Here is a 27,388-nt window from a genome sequence, read left to right on the forward strand (position 1 = left end):
CCCTCCTTGGGACATTAAGTAGCCACTCACGGCCATGTCCACATCTCAAATCATCAGACTTCTTGATCCCTTCTCTGCTGGTTCCATTCCTTTGACTTTCTTCCCCTCTCATCTGTGTAGAGTCCCAGCCAGTCATGGCCCCTTCCCACCTACCTTACTTTCCCTTCTCACAGCTGCCTCTGGCTGAGCTCTCCCTTAATTACTTTGGGGTGTGCTCCTATTCATTGGGCCAAACCTAACTTTATGAAGGGTTGTATCGTACATGACGTAGATTCGGGGGAGCTGTTCCTTCACACAGGTAAATAGATGATGTCCATTTGATTCGGTTTTACCTAAAACTTTTTTTTGCCTTCTTGCTTTTCCCTACTTGAATAGAACTATTTGTCCTGTGGTTTTGTTGGGAGTAGGCAGCTTCTGTAGGAAAGGTTTGTCATTTATAAAAGAGGGAAGAAAGGATGTAAAGGAGAAAGAAAGCAAGCAAGGATTTCAGATTGGTAAATGGGTGCCCGTGGGCCTGATGGACAATTCTAACTCCAAAAACACAGGGCCTAGCTTCTGCTTTCAAACGTGCACCAATTCTAGTTTTCATGGCCTAAGAAATGAAAGGTGAGCATATGAAGCGTCCAAAGTAGCAACTATGCATGAGCTAAAATATGGATACATCAAATGACAGTCCTGTTAGCTTCATCAAAATATTGGGGGTGGGGAGCAGAGGTGTCTATGACGGGAGGAGTACAGGCCAGTGCAAGTGTGATGAACACACGTCTATAGACTGAACAGTTTCTGTTTTTATTGAGCAACATTACTCATGCAAAGCTCTCTACAATTAGGAGTTGGATAATATCCCCACTTAACAGATAAAAAGAACTGAGACTCAGATGGAGTGACATACCCACGGTCACAGAGTCAGCAACTTGCTAAGCAGTTACTGGAAGCACAGTATGACCCATGGATTCCCACATCCTCCTGCTGACTTCCTAGCTGGGGTGGCCCCAGAAATCTTTATTTTTGAAAAGCTCCCTTGGTGATTCTTGATGACTAGCCCTGTCTTGGGAACCGCTGCTCCACATCAAACCACCCCACTCTCCCTGTCACCAGCCTTGCCTCTGAGCAGCCTTCTCCACGTCGGATAAAACATTTAAAACATATTTAAATAGCAATTTTGAAAAACTATGCAGCATATGGATTTTCCTTTTGATCTCAAAATGATGACAAACAGACACTTAGATACTTCATAAAAGAAATATTACCAGAAAAATTATAGAAATCTGGCTTTCAACTTTGTCTTGCTCTAATTTAAACAAAATGCAACTTTCCAGAGTCACTCACTACCAACCCCCCCCCCCCCACCTCCCAAATAAATCCAAACTGGGAGCTTCCTTCTCTTTTTCCCTCTGCGCGCCTGGCCTACACCTATTTATTTCTAACTCGCTGGCGTCCAGATTAAAAGCCTCCTAAAATGGGCAGTAGGGATGACTTAAGTCCTAGCATCAAAGCCCCTTGAAAAGAGCACCTTCTCCGAAATTCACACCCTTGACTGAAAACTGTCCTAAGAAAGGCCAAATGAGAAAATAAAGGGGGTGGGCAGAAGGGGAGGTCTCCAGCCCGCCAAGCGTCCCCGCCCTTATCTGGGTCCCCAGCGGTGGCCCCCACCTTCCAGGTTGAGCTATCCCACCGGCGGCGGGAACGAGCCTAGACCCCGCAGCAACAGGAGGGCGGTGGGGGAGATCGCGGGGCAGCGCGGGCCGAGCAGCGTCGGACGTTCCCGGCTCCGCGCCGCGCGCGGGGAGCAGGTGGCTGCCCTCCGCGCCCGCCGGGCGCCCAAGCTCTGGCCCACGGAGCCGGGCGGCGGCCCCCGGGGAAGGGCAGGGCCACGGGCTCCGGGCGGGGCGACCCGCACCCCCACGGGGCCAGCGGGCGGGAGGGGGCGCGCCCTCCGCCCGCTGCGCGGCGCCACGGCCGCCGCTACTCGCGCGCGTCGTCTCCGGGCCGGAGAGGCCGCGACACCTAGCGCGGGGCCGGGGCGAGGAAGGAAGGGCCGGGAGGGAGGAGGAGACCCGGAGGAAGACACGGACTCGGAGGCCCCGCTCCCGCCTCGGGGCTGCAGAGGAGACTCCCAGCCTTCCCACCCGACCCGAAACTTTTCCGACACATGCAGGCGTGTTCCTCGCGGGTTTGGGCGGCCCCGAGTCGCCATCGGGAAGGAGGCTCGTCAAACAAATCTGTCCCCGGGCACGCACGCGGAGGTACTCAGACACACGGGGCGTGGGGGGTCGGGGGACGACCGGGCCTCCGGGGAGGTGCTGTGGGCGTGCAGGCAAGCTGGCGCTACCGCCCGAAAGGGGTTCCCCACGTGCGAGACCCAGTGCTTAAAATCCTGCCAAAGCTCGGAAGTACGGTGGTGCCCAGAGGCTCTGCGTAACTTTGCCCACTGCGCCCCCGCGTGCAGAGGCGTACACACACACACGCGCGCGCGCGCACACACACACACCCCCTCACCCCACCCTACTCCCCCTGGCTGTGGCCCGAGCCTGCTCTAATATTTCAGGGACTCGGGAAGAGATGCTAATCCGCGCCAAAGAGGGAGGGGTGTAAATGGCGTGAATCCCACTCCCCAGCACCCCCAAATTCGGAGGGAGACCGCCCAGTTCTCTCCGAAAGCGTCCCCTTCACTCCTCTCTGCCCTTGGCGTCTTCTCTACCGTGGGCTGAAGACGATAAAGCCCAAGAGGATCGATGTATGGTTCCCCACCCCCCCTAAAATCACAACCTCTCCAAATCCTAACCCTCAAAGAGCCCGGTGGGGTTGAAAAAAAGCAAGTTATTCCGGAGGGAGGTCGGGGGTGGGGCAACAGCACCCCTCCGAAGACACGCGCGTGCGGCCTGGCGGGCGCCTCTTTGGGCTCAGCGCGCCCGGGCGGAGTGGCTGGATTATGTAAGTAACAGCCCTCCATGTGCTCACCACCATCTGTTAATATCTTGATATTGGAAAGTTCGGTGCCTGAGGCAAAGCCAGGGTTGGCGACGCAGAGCTCCCAGCCTACTCCTTTCTACTCTAAGGCTGGGATCGTACCTCCCTTTGATTGTTTCGCCCGCTTCCATAAAATCAAGTAGTAGTGTGCCCCTTCGATCACTGACAACCAAGCCCCCCTCCCCAGCGCCAGTGTGTGTTTTTGGGGGAAGAGTGATTTTCTTCGAGGTCACTCTTGTAAGGAATCCTTTCCATGGATTTGTTTATGACAATTCTAGGCTCCTTGAAGCTTTGTATTGGACCCTGATTTGGGGGTGGGGGCTTTATTTTTTTTAATTACTTTTTCTGCCAGCACCCCAACCCCAAATTCTTGTAAGAGTTATATTTCAACTTCTTTGGAGTGAATCGCTTCTATTTACTTTGAAAGCTGTTGGTTAAACAAACATCACTCTGGAGGCTTCTAAGCAGTGGGGTTCCCAGGAGAGAAACCTTGCAGCTGCTACTTGCTACTGATCTCCTGGCATTTCACTTTTCCCCCCATTCAGAACAAATCCACGTTGATCTTGGCCTCACACTGGGCACAGGGATTGAGAGAAAGAGCAGGAATATGGCAAGCAGGCAGTCCGCCTCTAGACAGCCTGGAGCAGGCCGGCCTATACCCTAGAGTTGGTTTTTATTTCTTTTTCTTCCTCTCTTCAGGGTGGTGGCAGTAGTAGGTGGTGGGTGGTGTTAGGTGTATATCCAGGCTGGATCTTCAGCATCCTTCTCCTGAAATAAACATCCATGTTTGTCTCTCAGCTGGATCTGGTTGAAATTCCCAGAATTGGTTTGTTTAGGATCTGCTAACGATTGTTTGTAAGGTTTTAAAATTACTGATATGCACTCTTCTCTCCTACCCCCATCTACTGGCTTTAAGAAAGAACCGGAGGGGTAAAATACACCGAAGAAATATCAAGGAGAAGTGTGTTTAACCCAGAACCAGAGGCATAAGTGATAAGTGAAAGAGTTTGACTAAGAACGCACAGATCACCCTTCTGATAAATAAGTAAATGTAGACTGCATGGATGAGGTTTGTTGGAAGACCAGTCAGAACTTGTGTTAACTTTTAAGTTACTGGGGTTGTGTTGGCAGTAGGGCGGAGACAGGGACTGACCCTAAACTTGCCCGATGGTTTCAGAGATGGAGCCTGTATCTAGGCGACTTCTCGTCTCCGGGCTGACTGATCGCTTCTCGCCTATCAGAAAACAAACCGCGAGTAGCCCGAGATAGAGAGCTTGGGCCTCACGCCTTGATCCAGGGCGGCCTGAGACCCGGGAGAGCGCCGAAGTTCTGGCTAGAGAGGTTGCCAGAAGCCTGGCCTGTATGTCGCCCAGACTTTAGGAAACAGTTCTGGCTTCAGCATACTCAGCTCGCCTAGCTGGGCTGCGGACCGAGCTCGCTCGTCCAGCGTCGCGCGCGCTCCTATTTCACTCCACAAGCCGCTCTGGTGCCCCCAGTGCGGGCTGCGAACCGCCGCGGCAGAGCTGGCGAGCCGCGAGCCTCTGCCGCCGAGGCTGGGGGGTGGAGGAGCTTTCTTGTTTGCCAAGCGGGGTACCCCGACCTCGACTCGGGCCTGCCTTCCCCGGGGAGAGATAAAGGACTTACTAGGGCTCGCAGGGAACTTTTCCCGCCGCCAGTTCCCCAGCGTAGTGTGTGCAAAACGTGCACCCGGGAGCTAGGTGCAATTGACAGAAACTTGTGGGCTAAAGTTCAAGCCGTTTCCTCCGAGAGTCTGAACCTTTTCTCTCGCTCAGCTTCCTTTCTTCCCCCCTTCCCCGCCCCCCCCCCCTCCTTCCCTGCCCTCTTCCCTTTTAAAATGTCAAACTGAGCAGATGGTTTTAAGGTGTGGAGGGCATGTAGCCTTTACTTCTGCCAGTTTAATTGTGGGCTGGCGCTATCAGGTACACACTGGGATACTTAAGATACTAGGACGAAAAAGAAAAAAGGAAGTAGCGCTGATCCATTCACAGAACCCACATTTCTCCGCTCAGTACACCCGCTTACCTCGAAAGGACCCTACCAATAGAAACACTATTCCATCCTGTATCTAATGGGCATGTGGCTAGACTATTTCTGTGCCCAGTCTAAATTGTCACATCTCGATTAGAACACTTGATACAGTGGCCGATCATTGGAAGTGTGAGTCTGTGTTTGCTAGCCTCTATGTTGTTTCCAAAATGGGTGGAGGGAGTGTCTGGAGGCATCGAAAAGGGAGAAATGAAGGCGGGGAGGATGCTCAAACAAGTCTTTTTTTTTTTTTTTTCCTGATCCCCAACATTTAACCCAGCCGGCTTAATTTTTTCCCCTTCTTCTTCTTTTCAATGTTTGAATCCGGTGCCAAAAGTTTCCTACAGGGTATGGACTGGAACATACTATTGTCAGTATTCTTATTCAAAGATTAGACTTCTTGACAGATTGATGTATTTGAGGCTGAAATTGTCCCAGGAAAAGTGTGCGTGTGTGTGTGTGTTGCGGAAGGTGGTGGTGGTGGTTGGCCAGTGTACTTGTAACACACTTGACAAACACTCTGTTGTCACGACGCAACACGATTCAACCTTTGATCTGGTTAAATTCGAGGGACACACAAAAAATACTTGTTCCCATCCTACCAAAAAAAAAAAAAAAAAAGAGCGTCTTATCGATTGGGTGTGAATGTTTCTGCTTCACAGCCCTTGCAAGTCCCAGCTTTTATAGGACCTTGAAGTCATAAACGCGGTTGTCTTATTAAAAGCCCGTTTACTGTGCCCGGTGAAAGAGACATCCTCGCTGCGGCTGGAACCTTGCGCTTCAACATTAGCAACTTTCAAATCCCAAGCAGCTCTTCAAGAGCCACATGATCTAAAGAAATCGCGCTGGTTATTTTTTGTCCAAGAAATGTCAAAACAAAGTGAATTTTCTGTGGCTTGATGCAGAAGCCCGAAATTTAAGCGCTTTAAATTTCTTACCTAGGAAACTTTAAAGTTTGTTACCCAGGCGTCAAAACGGTGTAAATCCTGCATGAAACCTTTCTCTAATCATTCTGGGGTGAGTGAGTTACTGAGCGGTAATCGGTTGGTAGTTATGTTTGTTACATCCTCCCCCCCCCCCCCATAAAGGTTGCTGTACCTACAATCCAGATAACGTTGTTAGAGGTAACCAAGGACAAATATTCTTCTTCCTAACAATTTTGACAGATTAACTGGGATTCAGCCAGTACTGGTCTTCTCATATCTGATGCAGCGGAGCCGACGCCAAACCTCTGGCACCTATTATTTTAATCCCAAACCTACCTGTATTGTCCACCTCTCCTTTCAAAGAAAGCCAGGGTGACATGTATTCCTGATACTAGCTACGATCTTTAAAAATGGTTTGAGGGTCCCCGCTCTCTCCTCGTAGACCACCCCAGCCCCCCTTAACCCCCCACTTTTTCTCCAGAACACTTTTTCTATGCCTTCCTCCACCCCCCGTCCAAGGAGCGCTCACTCGCTCGGCCGCTCGGCGAACTCGATCAGCGGTATCTGAGAAATGAAGGGGAGGGGAAAAAAAAAAAAAAAAGGACCTGCGTCCTGGAAGAGCGAGTGTGAGCCGAGCGGCGCTCAGCACAGCGCCCGCAGACCGCTCGCTCCGGCCGCGGGCGCAGCGAGCCGGTCGCCCCGAAGCAGCGGCTGTTGGGCGCGGGTGAGGTGGGGAGAGGGGGGGGGCGGAGATGGAGGCAGGGGAGGGGAGCTCCGGGCCCCTCTCCCCTCCTCTCCTCCCAGCCCCTCACCCCCACCCCTTTTATATATTTTTTTTCCTCCTCCCAAGTTCTCTTGCCTCGCTATCCCCCCTTGAATCCGAAGGCGCCTCGCGATTGGGTGCTGGGGCCGGGTACGTCAGTCAGACTGTGACGTGCGGTCTTCCTGTTTCCTTCAGCTGTGTCTTAAAGTAAATCTTGTTGTGGAGCGGAGCCCTCAGCCGAGGGAGCGCTCGGAAATAATACACCATTGCAGCCGGGGGAAGCAGAGCGGCGCAAAAGAGCTCTCGCCGGGTCCGCCCGCTCCCTCTCCGCTTCGCTCCTCTCCTCTCCTCTCTCCCCTCTTCTCCCCTCTCACCTCTCGCCTCTCCTCCTGCGCTCTCCGCTCCTCTTCCCACCCTCTCCTCTCTCCCGTCTCCTTCTCCCCGCCGGCCCGCTCGCGCGTGCCCGCACGGACTCACCGTCCCTTGTCCAATTATCATATTCATCACCCGCAAGATCTCTCCCCGTGCGTGTGCGCGCGCGTGTCCTCCTCTCTCCGCCTGCCCAAAAAAAAAAAAAAAAAAAAAAAGGCTCGGTGGGTCCCACCGCTCTCTGCACCGCGTAAGTATCTTCTCCCCCCCTTCGCGAGTCCCCTCCCCTTTTCCAGAATCACTTGTACCGGCTTGTTCTTGAATGAGAAGACCAGAAAAAGAGACTCCCATTACTCTGACCCGTGTACACATCTATTCCTCCCACCCCCATCCCCGGGAGAAAAGGGTGTTCTTTAGATGAATCATAATTTAAGGGGGGGAAAAATTAGCGTCTAAACAGTTTCTAAGCAGGAGCCTCAGTGGAACTCAGCGCTCCGCTCCTCCCAGTTCCTAAGAGTAAGTGATCCGCTTGGCTTTTTATTTCTTTCTCTTTCCTGCTGGTGGCTGGGGGGGTGGTGTTGGCGATGTGTGTGTGTGGAGGGGGGAGAAGGCTTGGTAGTGCTGGACTTGTCGCTGATCTTGTCACCTTTTGTGTGTGTTTCGGGGGCGGTTGGGGTGGGGGGGGACGCGGTGAGGAGGCGTTCGCTTCCTTTCCTTCTTTCTCTGGCCCTCTTCTCCGGAGAGAGGACCGCGAGGGGGACCGGGTCGCTTTTTGTTCGTCTGGATCCCCCGGGTCTCCTCCCCAGCTTCATCCTTCCCATCTCGCCCGGAGGAAAACTCCTGGGCTAGTCCCCACGTCCTCTCTCTTTGTCTTGTTTATTATAGCTGCCTTTCTTCCAGGCTCTTCCAATTTGCTTGTCATTTGCATACCTTTCACTTCTCCTTTTTAACCCCAGCAGAGGGCCAGGGAGTAGGGAGGAAGGGAGAGAGGGGAGGAGGAGGGGGTGGGGTGGTGGTGGGGCGCTCGGCTACTTGCCTCTCAAAACGCTGTCGAAGCCGAAATGTTGAGATCGGGGTTGGAGCAGTGGAGAGATGGTCCCGGGCTACGAGCGCGGCGCCCCTCTCCTGAGCTCGCAGGACCCAGGGCTAAGTCAAGTTCAGTAGGGTAAGGTGGCACTGGAAGCCTCGGGTTGCGGGGGGCGGGGGGGGGGTCGCGTGGTCGGAGGGGGAGCTGGGGCGCGAGCGCCGCGGGAGGATGGAAGGACCGCGGTCCGGGTGGGGGTAGGGGATGTTCTTGTCCAGCGGATCTGCTCGCAGTCAACGCCGGCGGTCGGCTCGGTTGGACTGCTTCCATCTGATCTTGGTTCGCCTGGGTGGTACCTACAATTTTGCCCCACTTCGGAGGACTGGAGAGGGAGGAATGGAGAGGTGAGCGTGATTGCTACTGGGAAGAAAAGTCCGGAGGAGGGGGAGCGGCTATCTTGCCCAAACAGACAAGGAGAGGGGGCGACGAGGGCAAGTGCGGGGGTTGGGGGGAGACATTCCCCAAAGCCCCCAGTTTAGCAAGTTGTTGGTTCTTCGGGTGTACCCGCCACTTACTCCTCGGGCTAAAACTCAAGGTAGGTAGAGAGTGTGGATTGGAGGGGCCGGGGGGTGGGGGGCGCGGGAGGGAAGTTAAAGGGGGAGTAGTTTTGGAGGGAGACTCACAGGTCTCCCGCCACTTTTCCACCCTTTTTTTTTTTTTTTTTTTTTTTCGGAAGTTGAGAGTCCTCCGGGCAGGCCGAGAAGAACTGGGAGGAGGGGTTGATCGACAGTCTTAAATAACCCAAGGAGGCAGGTTGGAGTGTGAAACTGCTGTTCTTGGCAATCCAGAACCCACTCCGCCTGGGGGAAGGCTGAGAACTCACCTGCTTGTTTTTATTTTTCCAAGAAGGTCTGGTTGTCTCCTTGAGCTTATGAAAACAGTGCAAGCACAGGGTGGCCTTCTCTCAAAGTCAAGGCTAGAAGTCTCTTCTCTTTCTCTCTCCCCACCCCACTCTCTCTCCCATCTATAACCTCCCTTACCAAAAGGAAAAAAAAAAAAAAAAGTGCTTTCCTAGACTACGTAGGCAGAGGTCTATTAGCCCGAGGGCTGTGCATGGGCAGGGCCTGACAGGTGTGTTGTGTCAAGAAAGACAGGTGCAAATTTCCTCTGTGTCTGTGTGTGTCTATACCGTTCCAGACCACGGTGTGTGCTCCAGGGTTGGAGAGGTTTATGAATTTATGGTTGCCCTGGTTAATAGGATTGTCCGGGCTAATGGGAACTAGGCTGTTGTCATGTTTTGAGCCCTGCCATGTGAGTCCTTTGGTTGGGGGTGGGGGACAAGTTGGTATGTGTTTGTTTATTTTTCTTAAGGATGTTGGCAGGCTGCTAGGGAGGCTGTGTCTCAGGCTCCTGTCTGCCAGGCAGCTGAAATTACCCCCCACTTCAGGCAGCAGGTGGAGGGACATTGACTTTCTCTTTGCTTCCCTCTGGTTTACGCCTGTCTCCCAGGTTTGTGGGGGTGTTGCGGGGGAGTGGTGAGAGCTTTCTTTTGTGTGTGTGTGTGTGTGTGTGTGTGTGTGTGTGTGTGTGTGTGATTTGGACATCCATGGGTAGTATGTGTAACTGCCAAGAATACCAAAGTCAGTTTGAAAGTGTTACTGTTGTTAACGCTTATCTTTTTAGCGTGCTTTCTCCCTGCCCAGAAAGAATAGGTATGTGCATAAACTCTTTCAAGTCGTATGTTAAATACTCTCATAAAGTAGAATGAGCCTGTCATTGTACCAGACATGTGCCAGATGTCCTAGTTAGTACTTTGATGGAGAAGGAAAATCTCAAGTATGTGAGAGGTAACTGGTGCTTTTCTATTTGATGCAAGATGCAGGCAGTCCGCTCTCTGAAGAGTTTCTTGCAAGAACTTCTGAGCATTTTCAAAATTAAATGGGCTGTGGGTGGGGATGAAGAAAAAGGGGAGTAATTTGGTTAACCTGTCCATGTGCAAAACCGTGGACCTCTTTCTGCAATAGTAAAACAGATGAAGGTAAGGACTGTGGGTTCATGTGTGAAGGAGGCTATTGAGAATTCAGTGTAGGCACTATATCTGGATTCTCAACATCTGATCTTTTATTTTTTTTTTTTTCTTTCAAACAGGCTGCTTCTTGAGTTGCATAGAATTAGATTAGATGGCGAATGGTTTTTGCTGGTTGGTTTGGTTGCTTGGTGGATGATCATTGTTTCATGAAAATGAGAGTGTATGTCATTTATTCTTTCAACTTAAACATCCAAGTTCCTCCTAATATTTTTCTTGGATGCTTTTGTAGTTCTTTCATAATTAATATGTCATCTATGGATATGTTCATTCGCTTTATTTTTGATAAGTATTTTCTGTGCTGGGCACTTATTGATATTTTTATGTGTCCATTATGCAGAATTCTATTTAGTTTAATCACCACCTTGTGAGAAAAATGTCATGCATACGTAACATGCATCTTTGTTCTCACTTTATTCATTCCCTAACATCTTTCTTCTGTAAGTAGCACTTACAATCTTAAAACATAACCTAGCTGCCAGGCGTGCTCTTTATTTATTCAAAGTGAAATAGGCCTTTTTTCATGAATTTCTTATAGGTATTGTTTGCATTTGCAACTGTTGAGATAAGGAATGGTAAAGTTCAAGATTAATAAAAGCTTATAAAATGTTAGTAATTTAATAATAGAAAGATGGATTGTGCCTGATATGTTATAATTGGATTCTAATTAAGTATCTGTATATATTGTAAAGGACATATACATAAGAAATTTCTAAAACCTTATTGCCTGGTGTATTCTAAAGCTTCAAAGGACAGAGTATTTCAGTTCTCTTCAGAAAGAAAAAAAATTGTTTCTCCTTGAAGTTATTTCTCACTCCCTTTTGTTTACTAATCTGGTGCTTTTTAAATAAGCATTATTACTTTTTAAATAAGTAGAAATGAATTTTTAGGCATGTTCCAGAAAATTGCTGTTTTCATTTTGCAGGTGAAAAATGTATGGAAATTTTGATAGAATGGAGGAATTTTAAATGAAATGGTTCTGATTTGAGAACTCTATGATAGGAAAATTTAGAGTCTGTTATAAGCTTTTGACAATACAATCTTAATTAATTTAAGTATTAACTAATATCAAGTGGAGTATTCACAGTAAACACCAAAGGCTTTCTTAACCTTATAGCAGGAACATCTCCAAGGAGAAAGTTGCTAATTAGCAGAAATGAACTCTTAAATACAGTGAAGGGGACAGCTTGGTAGGGGGCCTGGGCGGGGGCAGTGGGGTGGAGGAGGGGAGTACCTAAATCAAATCATCTGATTTTCCCCCTTGAATTACTGATTTCTAGATGGATTCACAGTGTTCTTTGTTGGTGTTATTCCACTTGAAATTTCATAAGGGACTTAACTCAAGTAGATCAGAGGCCCACTTAAAGGTGGTTTTCTAAAAGAAGTAAAAGCATAGGCTTGAGCAATTTCTTCAAATCATTTTATCAATCAAGACTGATAATCTATATAATCCAAGCAGGAAACTATGCCAACCGTACCTTCTTCCCCATTTCATGAAAGATTTACCTGAACTATTTGAATAAAAACCATAGTGAACACATCTTTGTACAAAATCTGGACTCCAGATAGAGGCATAAAGGTTGCACCCCCTTCCCCAAATAACTTTTTTCTCCCGAACTTTAAACTTTTATTTTGTACTGGAGTATAGCCTGTTAACACTGCTGTGCTAGGTTCAGATGAACGGCGAAGGGACTCATCCATACATAAACTTAAAGCAGAGCACTTCACCACTTTCTACTTCACGCTGCAGTGTTCCTTTGAAATCCTTGCCTGAAAATTCTTTTCTACTGACATTATCATCAGCTTCCTTAGGATTCTCCTTGTAAAATTATCTGACATTCTTCAGATAATTCAGATTTTAATGAAGAATGTTGTGGAGTCCTTAAAATCTGACTTGATTGTACTTGGATGTTTGTTCTTCTCTTTTCTCTGGGAAGAATCTGCTAATGTTAAGATACTCCTCGTATAGAAGTTATTAAAGCATTTGTGTAGCTAGATAACAAGTGGTACAACCCAATATTTAATAATAAAATATTCTATGTAGATTTTCATATTAATTAAAAGGACTTTAAAGGAATAGAATATGTGTATCGATCGATAATACATTTATTTGGGTTCAAATTCTGTATCAGTATTTTTCTGCATACTTGCTGATATTGATGTTCACCAGTGCTGATCAGAAGGTTTCCCATTGCCGGGTTAAACTCAAGATTAAATATATAAAAATCAATAATAATTGTAGTTGAAACATATGGCTTAATACATATATTAAGAAATAAGGGAATTTTAAAAAATCTTTAATGGGCAGGTTGATATCACTGATAAATTCATTCCATAGTATTCTCTAAATTCTGAACTGGGTAGTCACGGAAGCACTTTTGAACGCATTTTCAGGTGATTTAATTTATATTATAGTCATTTAACAATGCATTTTCTTGTGTGGTAAAATATTTATATATACTGTTTATGAAACATGATGCTGATAAAATACTATAGTCAACCAGTTATTTTATTTAATCTCTCCTATAGCCTCCATGGGTTATAATCTCAATGTGTATGACTCCTATACCTTCATTTTTGAATTCAGCTCAAAGCTATATGGAGAGATTTATTTATTCACGCCTATTAATATAATGCCTTGTCTTGCTGGATTATATCATTTTTCCTAGTTTTCCCATTTGTTTTGTCCTGATTGTTATGTCTCAGTGTACATTTTACAAAAAGACCTAAAAGTATGTAATTTCCCTTAGCCCCAAACAGAAACAAATTATTATTTGATCTAAGAATGCTGACCAGTTGAAAGAGAATTGCAAAAATCAGTTTCGTTTGGGGAATTTTAAAGAAGTTACAGGATAGTTTCTTCTTGTAACACCCAACGATCATGTTTAATTAACACGCATTCGCCACTGAAGATGAGCGTATCATTTCTTTCCACCTTAGAAAGAGCACACTCCTCCTCTTGGCTCAAGCATGAGGTGGGGATGCAGCTGTTGATACCTCGGCTAGAGGAGAGGAAGTGCAGTTGACGCAGAGGTAGAGGCAGCTGGGAAAGGAAGGATGGCTGTGGGTGACCTTGTGTTCATCTCTTATACCAGCGTGTTGTTTCTGAGCCTCTCTTGCAGAGATGCTCTTCCTATAACAAGGATGGGTAGGAGGAAAATCCAGATAGGATGTTAAGAGGAACAGGGGAAGAAAATACTGCAGAAAGTTTATTCAACATTTTGATTGGAGATCTGTGTGCTTTTCAGGTGCTATTAAGGAGAAAATGATTTACACACAAAAAGACAAGAGGTAAAATTTTTAAAGAATGGCAATGAACTCTCTTTTTGAAAAGCTGATATATACACACAGAGTCCTCCTTGCAAAGACTTCCCCCTCAATATGCGAGTCTTTCTGAGGTTTAAAATAATTCATCTTTTTTCTTGTTTGTCTGTTTCCCCCCTTTTTTCTCTCACTTTACAGCTGTACCTGATTTATCAGATCTAACATGTTAGTGAAATATTTGCCATTGGATTCTTGTATTACTGAAGCCAATTTCATTTATTAATGTGTGAGGGGTCACAATCATCTTGAATTTAATTTTGAACCCTAATGCTGAAGTTATCAAGATCTGATTCCATTCCAAGTTTAGGAAATTTCATCCTGAGGCATACAAAAACTATTTTACCCTCAAGCATCCAAAAAACATATAAAGAAGCATCGTGTTGCTTTCTTGACACTCTGAACCAGGTTTTATTTAAAGGTTGCATCTTCATAGGAATACTGGGAACAAGGGTTGCAGGATGACATCTTTGTTGCTTAAAAAAAAAATACACATTGCCATCTAAGCATTGAGCTTTTTCTTGATTTTTACAGGTTATTTCATGCTGAAATTATGCCTATTTGCATGGATAGTCATTCTTTAAAACTAGCCACAGATGCAGTCCTAGGGAGCACGTAGATGTTTTTACAGGTGAACCGAAAGAGATGGGAGCTCTTCCAAACACTCTGCACGCTGCCTTTGGCAATAGACCCTGTTATTGTGAAGATGTGCTCTGTTAAGCAAACGTGAAGTTTAATATTAGATAAACCCCGTGTGAAAAAAAAAATATTTTCATTTTCTTCTTAAAACGTCCATTGTAAGCAAGGAGATGTGACATCTTAACATTTAGACAGAATTGGGGTTAGCATCACTGGTTAACACCACAAAATATGTCAAGTGCCTTTTGTAAAATGCAAGGAAGGATATTCTCTTTTTATATTGTGTTCCTAAGAAACAATGGAAGTTCATATGCAGAGACAGTATTTCCCTTTCTCACATAGTTCATTGACATTATCTTCTTTCTTCTTTATGTATCTCCTTTCAGTCTTTTTTTTTTTTAATGTTTTAATTTGGCATGAGAAATAAGATTCACAAATGGTGTATGTTAAAGAGTTTCTTCAGGCATTTGAAGTATTATTTTGGCAGATTATAGGAAAAAAAACACAAAAACTAGTACTGATGATGTATTTATCCTTGCCTAACTCAATTTATTGTTCCACATATGGATTTCTAAAATGTGATAATGTCCTTCTTTTGCACTGAGTCCAACTTTAAAATTTAAGTCATCAAAAAGACAAGATAAAAATTTATAAATATCCTTATACTTACATTAAAATCCAGCAACAGACACCATCTTCAGATGTGATTTTTAGTAATAAAAAACCCCGCATATCTGTGCTAAATAAGCAGACTTGTAAAATGAGTATTTGTGCATTTATTTCCATGTTAAATTGACCATTTGTGTTGGAAAGATGCTGATGGGAGTGTTCTCTTCCCCATTTCACATATGACAAAAATATTTTAAAATTCAGTAATAAAGGGTGTATGTGAAATATTTGCATTCTTTAGACTCGTTTCCCCTTAATAGCATTAAAGCCACAATAATTCTATTGCAGAAATGGAATTTTTCATTCAGATTTCATGCATCCTCAAAATTTAACCTTATTTCTTAAGTATGGACCACTTTTATCTGCTTTTGTAATATGAATCTCAGTGCCCAAAATTTAATCAATTGGTTGTCAGAGGCTGTGTTCTTATAATCTACTGTTTCTTCTGAAGATAAACAGTATCATTTTAGGCATTTGTGAAAGAGAATCATATTACTGGTGCTTAAGCAGTTTTTGCTTTTTTTTTTTTTTTAATCTTAATCCATCTTAAACCAGTGGAGCAGAAATATTTAAAAATGTTTCATTTCAAGCAGAGTGCATAATAAATTGCAATAATTGTAATGTGCCATAAATCCCAGAGCCTATGCATTTTGCATTTGATTCAGGATTGAGGTCAGGAAATTTGGAGAAATTTAAAGAAAATGATTCATCAGTCCTTTTGTTCTGTTGGCCAGGGTCCCGGGATTCTTGAGCTGTGCCCAGCTGACGAGCTTTTGAAGATGGCACAATAACTGTCCAGTGATGCCTGACCATGACAGCACAGCCCTCTTAAGCCGGCAAACCAAGAGGAGAAGAGTTGACATTGGAGTGAAAAGGACGGTAGGGACAGCATCTGCATTTTTCGCTAAGGCAAGAGCCACGTTTTTTAGTGCCATGAATCCCCAAGGTTCCGAGCAGGATGTTGAGTATTCAGTGGTGCAGCATGCAGATGGGGAGAAGTCAAACGTACTCCGCAAGCTGCTGAAGAGGGCGAACTCGTATGAAGATGCCATGATGCCTTTTCCAGGAGCAACCATAATTTCCCAGCTGTTGAAAAATAACATGAACAAAAATGGTGGCACAGAGCCCAGTTTCCAAGCCAGCGGTCTCTCTAGTACAGGCTCCGAAGTACATCAGGAGGATATATGCAGCAACTCTTCAAGAGACAGCCCCCCAGAGTGTCTTTCCCCTTTTGGCAGGCCTACTATGAGCCAGTTTGATATGGATCGCTTATGTGACGAGCACCTGAGAGCAAAGCGCGCCCGGGTTGAGAATATAATCCGGGGTATGAGCCATTCCCCCAGTGTGGCATTACGGGGCAATGAAAATGAAAGAGAGATGGCCCCGCAGTCTGTGAGTCCCCGAGAAAGTTACCGAGAAAACAAACGCAAGCAGAAGCTGCCCCAGCAGCAGCAGCAGAGTTTCCAGCAGCTGGTTTCAGCCCGCAAAGAACAGAAGCGAGAGGAGCGCCGACAGCTGAAGCAGCAGCTGGAGGACATGCAGAAACAGCTGCGCCAGCTGCAGGAAAAGTTCTACCAAATCTATGACAGCACCGATTCTGAAAATGATGAAGACGGTAACCTGTCTGAAGACAGCATGCGCTCCGAGATCCTGGAGGCCCGGGCCCAGGACTCGGTGGGGAGGTCAGACAATGAGATGTGCGAGCTGGACCCGGGGCAGTTCATCGACCGCGCCCGGGCCCTGATCCGGGAGCAGGAAATGGCCGAAAACAAGCCCAAACGGGAAGGCAGCCACAAAGAACGAGACCCCGGGCCCAACTCGCTGCAGCCCGAGGGCAAACACTTGGCCGAGACCTTGAAACAGGAACTGAACACTGCCATGTCGCAAGTGGTGGACACGGTGGTCAAAGTCTTCTCGGCCAAACCTTCCCGCCAGGTTCCTCAGGTCTTCCCGCCGCTGCAGATCCCCCAGGCCAGGTTTGCAGTCAACGGGGAGAACCACAACTTCCACACCGCCAACCAGCGCCTGCAGTGCTTTGGCGACGTCATCATTCCGAATCCCCTGGACACCTTTGGCAACGTGCAGATGCCGGGTTCCACAGACCAGACCGAAGCGCTGCCCCTGGTGGTCCGCAAAAACTCCTCGGACCAGTCTGCCCCCGGCCCCCCGGCCGGCGGCCACCACCAGCCCCTGCACCAGTCGCCCCTGTCGGCCACCGCGGGCTTCACCACGTCCACCTTCCGCCACCCCTTCCCCCTCCCCTTGATGGCCTACCCGTTTCAGAGTCCAATAGGTGCTCCCACCGGCTCCTTCTCGGGGAAAGACCGAGCCTCTCCTGAATCCTTAGACTTAACTAGGGAGACCACGAGTCTGAGGACCAAGATGTCGTCCCACCACCTGAGCCACCACCCCTGTTCACCAGCACACCCACCCAGCACCGCGGAAGGGCTCTCCTTGTCTCTCATCAAATCCGAGTGTGGCGATCTTCAAGACATGTCTGAGATCTCACCGTATTCGGGAAGTGCAATATCCTTTCATTTGCCCCCCCACCCCAAAGAGAAAACAAACTGAAACCAAGAAGGCTTCCCCCCGAGGTCAGGTTTACCCAAGGGTTTAGAGTCATGTAGATTCCTGTCTCCTCCAGTCTGTTCTCTTTATTCCGAGTCATAGGCTTTTAGCAACACGTGCGTGGCACTTCTGGTTGCACAAAAGTGTTACAGGAAACCAACATGCCTGCAACTTTCACAAGTTGTTGATTGCCTGCAAGCGCTCCTATTTCATCTGTGATTTTGCAGCCGTGTTTTTTCCTGCTGTTTCTTCCCGTATTATCTTCTTCTTCTTTTTTTCCCCCCAAGAGTATTTTTAGAGCATGGGGGAGGGGGGAAATCTCAGTGTAATATTGCACTCATCGCATTTTAACATAGTAAGTTTTATAGTGGAGTAAAGTCAGTTTCGAGATCCCCAAGATTCCATAAGAAAATTCTCCCTTTAGCCATCTAGAAGGCTCCTGGTTCGTTTAAAGAAGGCCTGATTAAATCTCATGAGGAACACTTTGCTGGTGGGAGTCTGCAGTGGGAGAAAGATGGATGTGGATGGGGAGTTAGATGCTCTCCTTATCTTTCAGGGGTTGTTTTTTTTTTTTTTTTTTTTTTTTTTAGGGAAATATACAGGTACTGATTTATTCAGACGACATCCGTCTCTCTCGTTCTCCCAAGGTCTGTTCTTCGGGTCTGGTGCAGCTGCCTCTATGCATGATTAACCTCTGTTCAGCCATACACAGAAATCTTTTGTCCTAACATACACAAAGCAAATTATTTTGGAAAGCGAGAGAGCACAATTAAATATAAAACTCAGCTGTATTCAACTTTAAAAATGCCTCTTTTTAGGTCTCTTTTATATTTTGAACCTGACTTTTGAAATGCCAGTTATATTTTTTCATTAGACCTGTCCTGAACTCTAGTTATTTTTAACTCGTGATTTTTTTTTTCTCTATAAATTGGTCCTTTTAGTAAATTTTTAAAAAATTGTGTGGTTGATATTTGGGGGGAGTAGAATAGTAGCATTTGGGGGCAAGTAGAGGCATGTTTCTTTTATAAGAAATTGCCAGATGGATATAAAATTTAGCTATTAAGTTGGCTGCTGCTAACGTGAGGGTTTTGAGCAATCGTCTTGATGACTAGGGATTGGCATTTTCATATCTAACCCCACTCCAGAGGCTGCCATGTAAGGGCAAAGTCCCAGCTGTGGTAGAAATGTGTTTTCCTTGATATGAAGGTCATCTTTTCCAGCCAACTCAGGATAGCAGTGAAGATTTCTGGTAAGGTGAATGTGTGATACACATGTGAGACCCACTTGGGCAGTTAAGCACAGAGTCTCTTTCTGTAGAGAGGAAGAAGAGGATAATGTCTGGAGGGAAAGATGTGAGGACTTAAGACATAAATAGATGAGTCATGGTTTGGTTGCTGATTTACAAATCTAACTTTTGGAGATCTGAGGTTGAATCCCCCAGTCTTGAATCAAAGCTGTGCCAGGCACCATGTCATACACCATAAGCAGGCAACAAACATTGGTCAAATTGAAATATTGGTGATGAGAAAGGCAACGTACAAAGACACAGGCATTGATTTTTTATTTTATTTTTTTTACGCTTTGCAGGAGAGTGTCTTCTGGGGCTCATACCAGGCTCATGTCCAGGGCCAGACCCCATTGCTCCTTGGAGATCTCTTACTTCATTTTGAAGCCAGTTGTAGTGATGGTGGGTTCTCTCTCCCCTCACTCTCTCTGTCACACACACACACACACACACACACACACACACACACACACACGAAAGGGACATGCCCATTTGGATGACTATTTGAAGCCAGGTTTCAAAGTCTTATAAGGCCATGCTCAACTCTTGAACTCAAGATGCTGGATTCTGGTGGTGGTTTTTTAAATAAGTTGAATCTTCTAAGAAAACCATCTTTGGATTGCTCTAAATGTTGCCTATGCTCTCTGTCTCACCCTCTCTAAATCCCCTGAGGAATTTTGAGGATTTGAATAGAAAGAACTTCCTTTTCTTTCTATACATATCAAAGGCTTTAAAGAGAATTTAGTTGCTTCTTCTTCAAAGGAATGAATAACTTCTCTCTCTTATGGTAGAAGATTCTGCTCAACAGGGATGGTTTGGAAACACCTGTGTTCCTATGAAATACTAGTTGCTTACACCTGGAGTTATTTCTTATGTGTCGCTAAATAGTTTTGGCCTCTTCCTGCAATTAATGATTACATTTCCTTCCTGCTGGCCTTCCAGCTTCTGTTTCTTTCTCTTTTCCCCTCCACAACCTCGCCCTGTTAACCATTTATCTCTTTGCTCTATTATTTCTCAGGAAAAAGATAGGCGAGTACCATTTTCTGGAGTCTGCACAGTTCTGAAGGCCGTGAGAACAGGAGTGTTTGTTGGGAGACTGGATCTCCTTTTCTACCGTCTTGTGTGGCCATGAGTTCTTCCCTTGACTTTCCTGATGATGGTGCCTAGGCAAAATTCTCAAGCTTTTAGTTTAAAGAACTCTAGGAATCAGAGCAAGCAAGCGGACTTCAGTTTAAGTAGAGAAGGCCATATCCGAAACTGTTAGGCAGTTATCCTTTGAAAAGCTCCATCAAAATGAGGAGAAATGGGATGAAATGGTATCTTCATGATTGCCATTATTGCTTTTCTCTTTAGTTCATGGCTTTCCAAACTGTAATGGATAATTGAATACTTAAGGAACGATTCTTTCCCACCCCAAAGGCATCATCTGTTTCTTTGAACAAAGGAGCCCAGATAAGAACTATCAAGGACACCAGCTTATCAGATAAATCCATTCCAAGCCCTGCGCATTAAGCATATATGTTCTATGTCATGAAATGCACTACCTTGGTATCTTTTCTGATAGAAAGGCAGTAGTGAATGTGTGCATGGTAAACTGAATGTCAGTGCACCTGCCCCAAAAGCTCGTGTCTTGGATATAAAAAATTTGTTCAGTGTCTTTGCAAATGAATCTATTTAATCAAATATTAAGTTTTATTCAAATTCCAAAAGAAACAGCCAGCCAATTGTTTTTCCTCCTGATGTTCCTTGTCATTCATCCTCTTTGCATCTCAAGAAAAATAGCCTTGTTCGGGCCTCAAACATTTGCATGCACCCAAGTAAAGCCCAAGAGCCATGTTCCAAGCGTGGTTAAGACGTGCAGGTGAAGAAACGGAGACTCTGCAGCCCGGCAGCCAGCTTTCCCTGTTGGACATTTAGGGAGAATGTTAAAAAATACTTGAGGTTCAAAAAGGAAAATGGCTTAATAATTTGAAGCTAAAAATCCACCCAGAAAACCTGAATTCAAAGTGAATTTCTAAAATATGAATGAATCCGTGGAAGTTGATTTTTTACAATTTTGGAAGTCATGTGGGGCCACAGGAGTTCTATTAGGTGTGTTATCTGTAGGGAAACATGACTGTTAAAGACTGGAAGACTCTGGGTTCCTCTCTTCTCCCTCCCTCTGATTATGAAGTAAGTACATTTAAAAAGAATCCATAAACTACACATCCCATTGATTATGTTAAACTTCTTAGTGGAGCCACAACTGGCTCTCTCCCTTTATGAAATGTGAGAATTTAGATCTTTTCTGCCCATTTAAGGTGTCTAAGGAGGAAAAGTCTCTTAGAAACATAGCAAATCAGAGCTTAAGGAGAAAGCTAAAATCCTCCAGATTTCAAAAACGTTTGAGAATTAGTACTCCCGATCTTTTTGGTTGGCCCTGCAGCACGTAAAACCTCTAGCCACAATTCAGGATTCAGCTGGGGAAAAAAAAGAATTTTCTTCCTGCAGCCTTCACAACCTATTATCCTCCCATTTGCCTTTTTGCTGCCTCCGCTGCTCCTGCGGCTGTTGTTTAGGTGAGGTTATATCGTGCTTGGTAAACAGACAACACTTACATCCTCAGGTTGTTTGAACACCGTTTTAGGTTCAGCTGCAGTCCCCTACTTCTCTGATCTTTTATATTCCCCAGCAGATGTCTTTCATTAATTTATGGATTTATCATCTTTTCTTCTTTTTTTTTCTTTTTCTTTTCTTTTCCTTTTTTTTTTTTTACACCTGGCAGCTGTCTCAAGTTTCAGCAGTTATTGTCTATTTTGCATTATACATAGAATTGAATGTCATCTGTCTTCACAAAGCTATGGCTAAGAGAATTGAGGCAAAGCCACATGAGCTGCCGGGACAGATCTTGTTTGCGCTCCATCCCCCCTCACCCCACCCCCCCCTTTACCTCCTTAATATTTATTTGTGCTCATTTTCTTTCCTGGCCTTGAATGGAGCTTAGCTCGTGTTCAGTACAGCTGTATGTTTACTGAATCTATTCCATCATGAGTCATTGTGCGTGTGTAAGTATCCTGGAAACAGCTAGTGCTTTCTTGGAAGAACAGTTGCTTTTCAGCACAAGCACTTAAAAGGGAAATTAACCAATTGGTCAGTTCAGATTTATTTTGAGGAGGAAAAAAAAAGGATTATCTAACTGTTGGCTTTTAAATCTTTCATTAGCTATTTTTAATAGTTTATTAGAAACATATATTTTATGGGAATTTTATCTTCATTACACGATGAGCAAGAAATAAAGATGTATTCTGTGTTCCGTTGCCACTGATCGATTCCAAGTATTTCCAACAGGAAGCATTTTAAAGCAAAAAAAAAAAAAAAGGACTTGAGAAATTCAAATTAGGATGATTTTGTCATGAAATAAAAAGCCTCTAAATCCCAATCAAAAGAAGATGGATACTTTGCTCTTTTGTTTTTTTTTTAAATAAAAATGATGAAAACATCTTAGCATAATTTAAAGACATTGAAAGCTCCAGGAAGTTTTGGTGGCTCAAGAAATCTCTGAGAGCCGCAGCAAAGCAGTTTGCTTTGTATGAGACCAAATTTGAAAAGATTTGGGACTTTTCCCCGCTAATAATTAAATGTACCAGGTTGTTTGAATGTAGCCGGTCTGAAAGAACAGATTAGAACCCAGATCTGAGCATGTTTGTTGAAGTTTGGACTTGCCTAAAACTCTTATCACGAGGCAATAGGAGACAGCTTGCAACTATTATTTCACTTATCCATTTGGACAGATGGTCCTGAAGTGTGCCGGGCTCCTTTAGTCCCCTCTCTCGGTCTAATGGAGGTTACTGGAGGGCCTTTCAGCTCTTTCCTTGGCACAAGAAGTATGTCAGTCATAAATTATCGTCTTTGTAATCATTAAGGATCTCAAACAAAAACACAAGTTCAGTTAAGCTGCTTTGGCTTACAGATCTCACATCAAAATTTCTTTCTTCGGTGTTTAGTGTTTATTTTCAGTGAAAACAAAAGGCATTAACTTTTCAATTCACAGACCAAGGTGATCTTTTTCAAATTGCATGATACTAAAGGGAATGCTAATTGATCAAATTCTCAGCATTATATTTGGTTAAGCCTCCTCTTATACGTAGTCAAGAGCTTATCAATATTAATTCAATTATGCTTCTCTAGGAACTTTCAGGTTTCCCCCTCTGTTCCTGAGATTGGGCATGCTGTACTTGATGGAGGTCATTTAGAAACCTTTGCCTTTCTTAAATATCTGTGTTTATTTGACCTTGCTTCATGTGGTGTGAAATGGTTGTGGAGCTTGTTAGCCAAGTGTGTGTGTGCTTGTGCATGTGTGCATACAACCACACATGCACATTTTCTTTTCTTCTTTTACCTTATTTTTTTTTTTTTCTCGGATTCTCTTTTAAGAGAAAATCCTTAGAGGAGCTTCTAGGAAGGACCCTTAATTGACCTTGTGGGGGACCACATTGATTTTCTCCACGTGCGTCTTCATTTCTGATAAATTATAAAGCCATTAATTTGCTGAGGAAATGGCAGGGCCAGGCTGCGGCACAGATGTGACCAGAACCATCCCCGCTCCGAGTGTGCTGAGGAGTGCCAAGAATCTGGGGGAGAATCAGGAAGCCGGGATTGTTATGGTTAGCCTCACATTCTCTTGGGAACTGTTTTAGTTGCTGCTGTTTACAGATCTAAAAGGTAATGATGTTTCCAGATAAATAGGCCTTCTTATTTTGGGTAAGTGGCCATTTATTGATCTGCTAACCCACATTTATTGATTTGTTAGCCCCAACCACTGTGCCACTCTCCAAGGAGTTAACTATAAATCCAGGAGAGGCAAATTGTATTTGGTTTTGGATCCTTGCTTTAACAAAAGCAACACCCCCTCCCTGTTCTCTCAGTACCCAAACTACCCCTCCCAAGTTTTAGCTATTATTGAAAAGGAAAACAATTAACAAGATATAATAATGAGATAGGAAGAAAGTGAGTCAAGATGCTCCGTTATATTAGCACTAAAAGGTAAAATGTGAAGCTTGCCTAACAGTGATCAAAATAATGCATTTTATATTTTCACTTACATTAGTATAATAATTGGATGTCAACTGCAGAGAGCAAAGAGAAGAACAAACAGAACTGTAATGCAAAGAAGGAAAAAAACTCTCATGATAAGAGCTGTGCAATACCTGTTGGACACATTTGTCTCCTTAGCAACAAGTGACCATATAGATAGCCTCAGGACCTCAAACAGGGGGAATAAATGTTTTGCCATCCTCACCAGGAAGTCACCAAGATCCCACAACTCAATTGTGCATCCTCACCGTTATGTTTGGCAATTTCTGACCAGCAATGGTCATTCTGAGCCAGCAACAGCAAGTTAGTGATGAATTCCATGGCCAGAGTCCTTTATCTTCCAGAATTCCCGTGGCTACTGGGTGGGCCTCCAGACTCCTGGCAGGGGGGAGGGAGGGATGGTGGGTACCTGCGTTTCAAGAAATTATCTCCTTAACCAATTGCATCCTACATGCAGGAAGGATTGTCACCCAATCACTTGAAAAAAGCAAAGCTCATGTTCTTTTATACCCGTTATCCCAGCTCCAACATGCTGAAGACCTACTTCTCTGATGTAAAGGTAAGGACGTTTTTCAGTATTTATGTTTTCAATTTCTGTGCATGAGGTAGTAATTTGAACTCTTAGAAGTTAATGGAGATGAGTATGGGGTCGTTTAGTGAATACACCTGTGTTGTAATTGATTTAATGCACTTGTCCTTCGGTCCAAAGCTGTGCCAAACAAGGAGGCTCCTTGTGTATTAAGGCCAAAGGACTGAGCGCACGGATTTTCGTTCTACTCCCGGAAACTTCTCCTCTGTCATTATATGTCTTAATAACTTCTTGGAAGAAATTTCAGCTGGTCCTGGAGGGATGCGCTTTAGAGAATTTTTTTTTTCCTCCCCTTAGCCACAGTGAACTGTTTCTGTTTTCGTTTCTGTTAGTTTCCCCATATTTGTGCTTAGGAAAGCAAACTCTAGCACCTCTTTTTCCCCCCTGTCGAAAGGAGCGTACATTGAAATTCTCTCTGCAGTAGCTGCTTAAAAACAAAAGTGATGATTGTCTCTTATTTACAACTTAATTTGTTGTTGATGTAGAGTACACTGAGCATAAGGAGAATGAATAAAGTGACAGATTCAGGACACATTATTCAAATGAGGATATGAAAGCTGTCGGCCTACAGCTGCAGCCTCCCTCATTCTACAGAATATGGGGACCTCCTGGTTCTGTGTGTGTGTGTGTGCGTGTGCGTGTGTGTGTGCGCGCGTGCGTCTGTGTCTGTGCGGGGGTTTTAAGTAATTGTTTGCAGCAACTTGATGTTGTGTTAATCATCTGTAACTTTTTAAAAGAGAGATTGGGTTTTGATGATGATAATGACACGCCTGGTATCATTATCCAAGGAACTCGATAAACATTACATTAGCTGAGATTAGTTTATTAGGGCTGGGTACTCTTCCCCCCCCACCCTCCCCTGCCCACCCCCCGTGTGTAAAGTTCTTATCTCTGCCATGGAGAAGCCATGAGCTGCCGAAACGTACTCCTTTCTCCAGCGCTCCCCTCCCTCGGCGGTGGGTTTTGTGCCCGATGCCCGAGTTGCATCACTGGCCCCCTTTTGCAGGCCGACCCATTGCAGGCTCTCCTTCACCCATGTTTTACTTGGCCTTGAAAGAAAAGTTCTGTTTTCCGTCCTGTTGTGCTTTTGAATTGTGCAGCAACTTCAGCCTTTTATCTCTCTTCTTCCCTGGCCGAGCTCCTTAAGTGGAAGGCGTGTTTCCTCCTCATTCCGTGCCAGCAGACTCGGCAGCATGGGAAGGCAGAGACAGGCAGGAACTTGAACGGCTGGTTAAGCATCTTTAGTCAAAGAAAGGTCGAGGGCCACAGTGGGCCGGGATGGGGTTTGAACCTTGGTGGGGCACCATCGGAAGCTGACAGATTGAAGGACATTTGCCCATTGGCTGAGAAGCGACCAGTTTCTAGAGCCTAGTTCTTCCAGGAACCCTCCCAATACTTTAGTTCTAGGAGGGGAACATGGAGCAGAGGAAGAAAATTGTTACTGTGTGTGTGTGTATATGTGTGTGTATGTATGTATAGGTGTCCGTGTTACCTCCATCACTCCTCTTGGTACAGTGATCTGCAGTGTTGTGATATAATAAAACAGTGCTTTATATTATCTCCATAGCACCCGTCAACCAGAAAAAGTCCAAAGAGCTTTACAAACTGAGCACATAGGGATCACTCACCTGTGATTGAAATGCAGCCACCTAGAGGGTGGGAATCAGCAGCGTTTCTGAGCCCGCAGTAATACTCAACAGTAGATGCAGATATTAATACGAGAAGCGTTCATGTTTTTGCCCATGTGTGGTGGGGGGAAGGTCAAGGGTGGGGGAGACTGTTGATTTGTAGCTTTATAAATACCAGATGCTGTAAACCAACAAGAAATTGTTCCCATTCGTTTAGAATACATTTAGTCATTCAGCTTTGCAAATAATCACTCACTCTATGTAAATAACAATTAAATACCTGGATGACTATTTCATTTTTTAAAAAAGCACTAATATTCAGATTATAGATTCTATCCATACTCTGTCCATACTGGAAGAGAAGGCTGTTAGGGTGTATGTGAGCCTGGTTAACTCCCAATTATCTACTCTAATGGAGGGGAAAGAGTAGGGCATATAATGCAAAGCAGAAAATCACCAAAGGTCTTTTCTCTTTTATTTTTGGAATGAATTATACATTTTTAACTTTCCTAATTGTGTTTTCTCTTTGGCTAGTAATAAATGAATTTGTATTCCCTGAGCTTACACTAATGATAGTGGAAAATCACGCCTAGAAAGGCCAGGATAGTCCAGGAAAAGGGTTCCAGAAATTTTCTAGAAAACAATGGCAGAGCATTCTTGGATTTCTTTAATATTAAGGAAAATTCAGAATTTGAATGTTGATGATGCATATACTCATGTGTATTACATATATATGTATGTAAGTATATATGTATTTAGTGTATTTGTGTGTATATATATATACACACACACACATCCATATCTTTATGTGGATGCAGATATGTAAATGTGGATGCTTATATGTAAGGCTGAAATAACTAGGATTTTCTCTCTATATAAACATATGATCCAAAATTTTATTTCAACCCAGATTTAAGAAACCACAGAATTGGAAGATTCCTAGTTATTGTGGAAGAGGCCTTAGAGCTTTATCAGAGATGAAACCCTGCATCTTAGATCTTGAAAAGGACATATCCATGTGTCTCTGAACCAAGCACTATTTGTCTCAATGACACATGTGTGTAGTTGTTTGTGGTCACATACATGAAGAGAAAATTCCTAATGCTGGCAAAACATCCCTTTCTAAATCATAAAGTCACTTCGTTTCAAATAGTTGTTAGAGGCTCATTTTGCAAGTGAAAAACCAAGACACACAACCCAAGTGGAAAATCCGTTGGTGAATAAGCTAGGGTGCAGCTACCCATCTCAGACACAGTTGGGAGACAGTGCTGGGCTGAGTGAGTCTCCAGCCAGTGCCAGACAAGACCCGCCAAGACAATGCTCCCTCGCTTGTATCTGTCTTTGGAAGGGAGACTATTATGCTTCATTCTCCACAAACAACTTCTGTTTGGGAAAAAAAGAGATGGGAGGAAATCCCATACAACTCCGAGAT

The 27,388-nt window shown here is 44.8% G+C and overlaps 1 protein-coding gene and 1 long non-coding RNA gene across 10 annotated transcripts in view; one reads left to right on the plus strand and one right to left on the minus strand.

Moving 5' to 3' along the window:
• The window catches only part of LOC122452206, a 91,254-nt gene extending 83,785 nt beyond the window's left edge, over positions 1 to 7,469 (minus strand). The window contains exons 1-2 of the long non-coding RNA XR_006272626.1: positions 7,383 to 7,469; positions 7,183 to 7,263 (exon numbers count right to left, since the gene is read on the minus strand). This is a non-coding gene — a long non-coding RNA (uncharacterized LOC122452206). The remainder of the gene's footprint in view (positions 1 to 7,182; positions 7,264 to 7,382) is intronic.
• PROX1 (prospero homeobox 1) overlaps positions 2,044 to 27,388 on the plus strand; it is a 60,028-nt gene continuing 34,683 nt past the window's right edge. For 2 of the 9 annotated variants that reach the window (XM_043485690.1, XM_043485697.1), the window contains exons 1-3: positions 7,198 to 7,324; positions 15,548 to 17,339; positions 24,191 to 24,298. In XM_043485690.1, coding sequence (XP_043341625.1) covers positions 15,615 to 17,339; positions 24,191 to 24,298 — 1,833 coding nt within the window. In that variant the 5' untranslated portion in view covers positions 7,198 to 7,324; positions 15,548 to 15,614. Of the gene's footprint in view, positions 2,247 to 7,197; positions 7,325 to 7,374; positions 7,591 to 7,747; positions 8,240 to 8,357; positions 8,503 to 8,528; positions 8,694 to 13,432; positions 13,476 to 15,547; positions 17,340 to 24,190; positions 24,299 to 27,388 lie in introns of those variants that run through there. The other 7 variants (XM_043485696.1, XM_043485692.1, XM_043485698.1 and 4 more) reach the window with 7 other exon arrangements.

This window comes from Cervus canadensis, chromosome 13 (assembly GCF_019320065.1).
Source record: "Cervus canadensis isolate Bull #8, Minnesota chromosome 13, ASM1932006v1, whole genome shotgun sequence".
In the NCBI taxonomy this organism is placed as follows: Eukaryota; Metazoa; Chordata; class Mammalia; order Artiodactyla; family Cervidae; genus Cervus; species Cervus canadensis.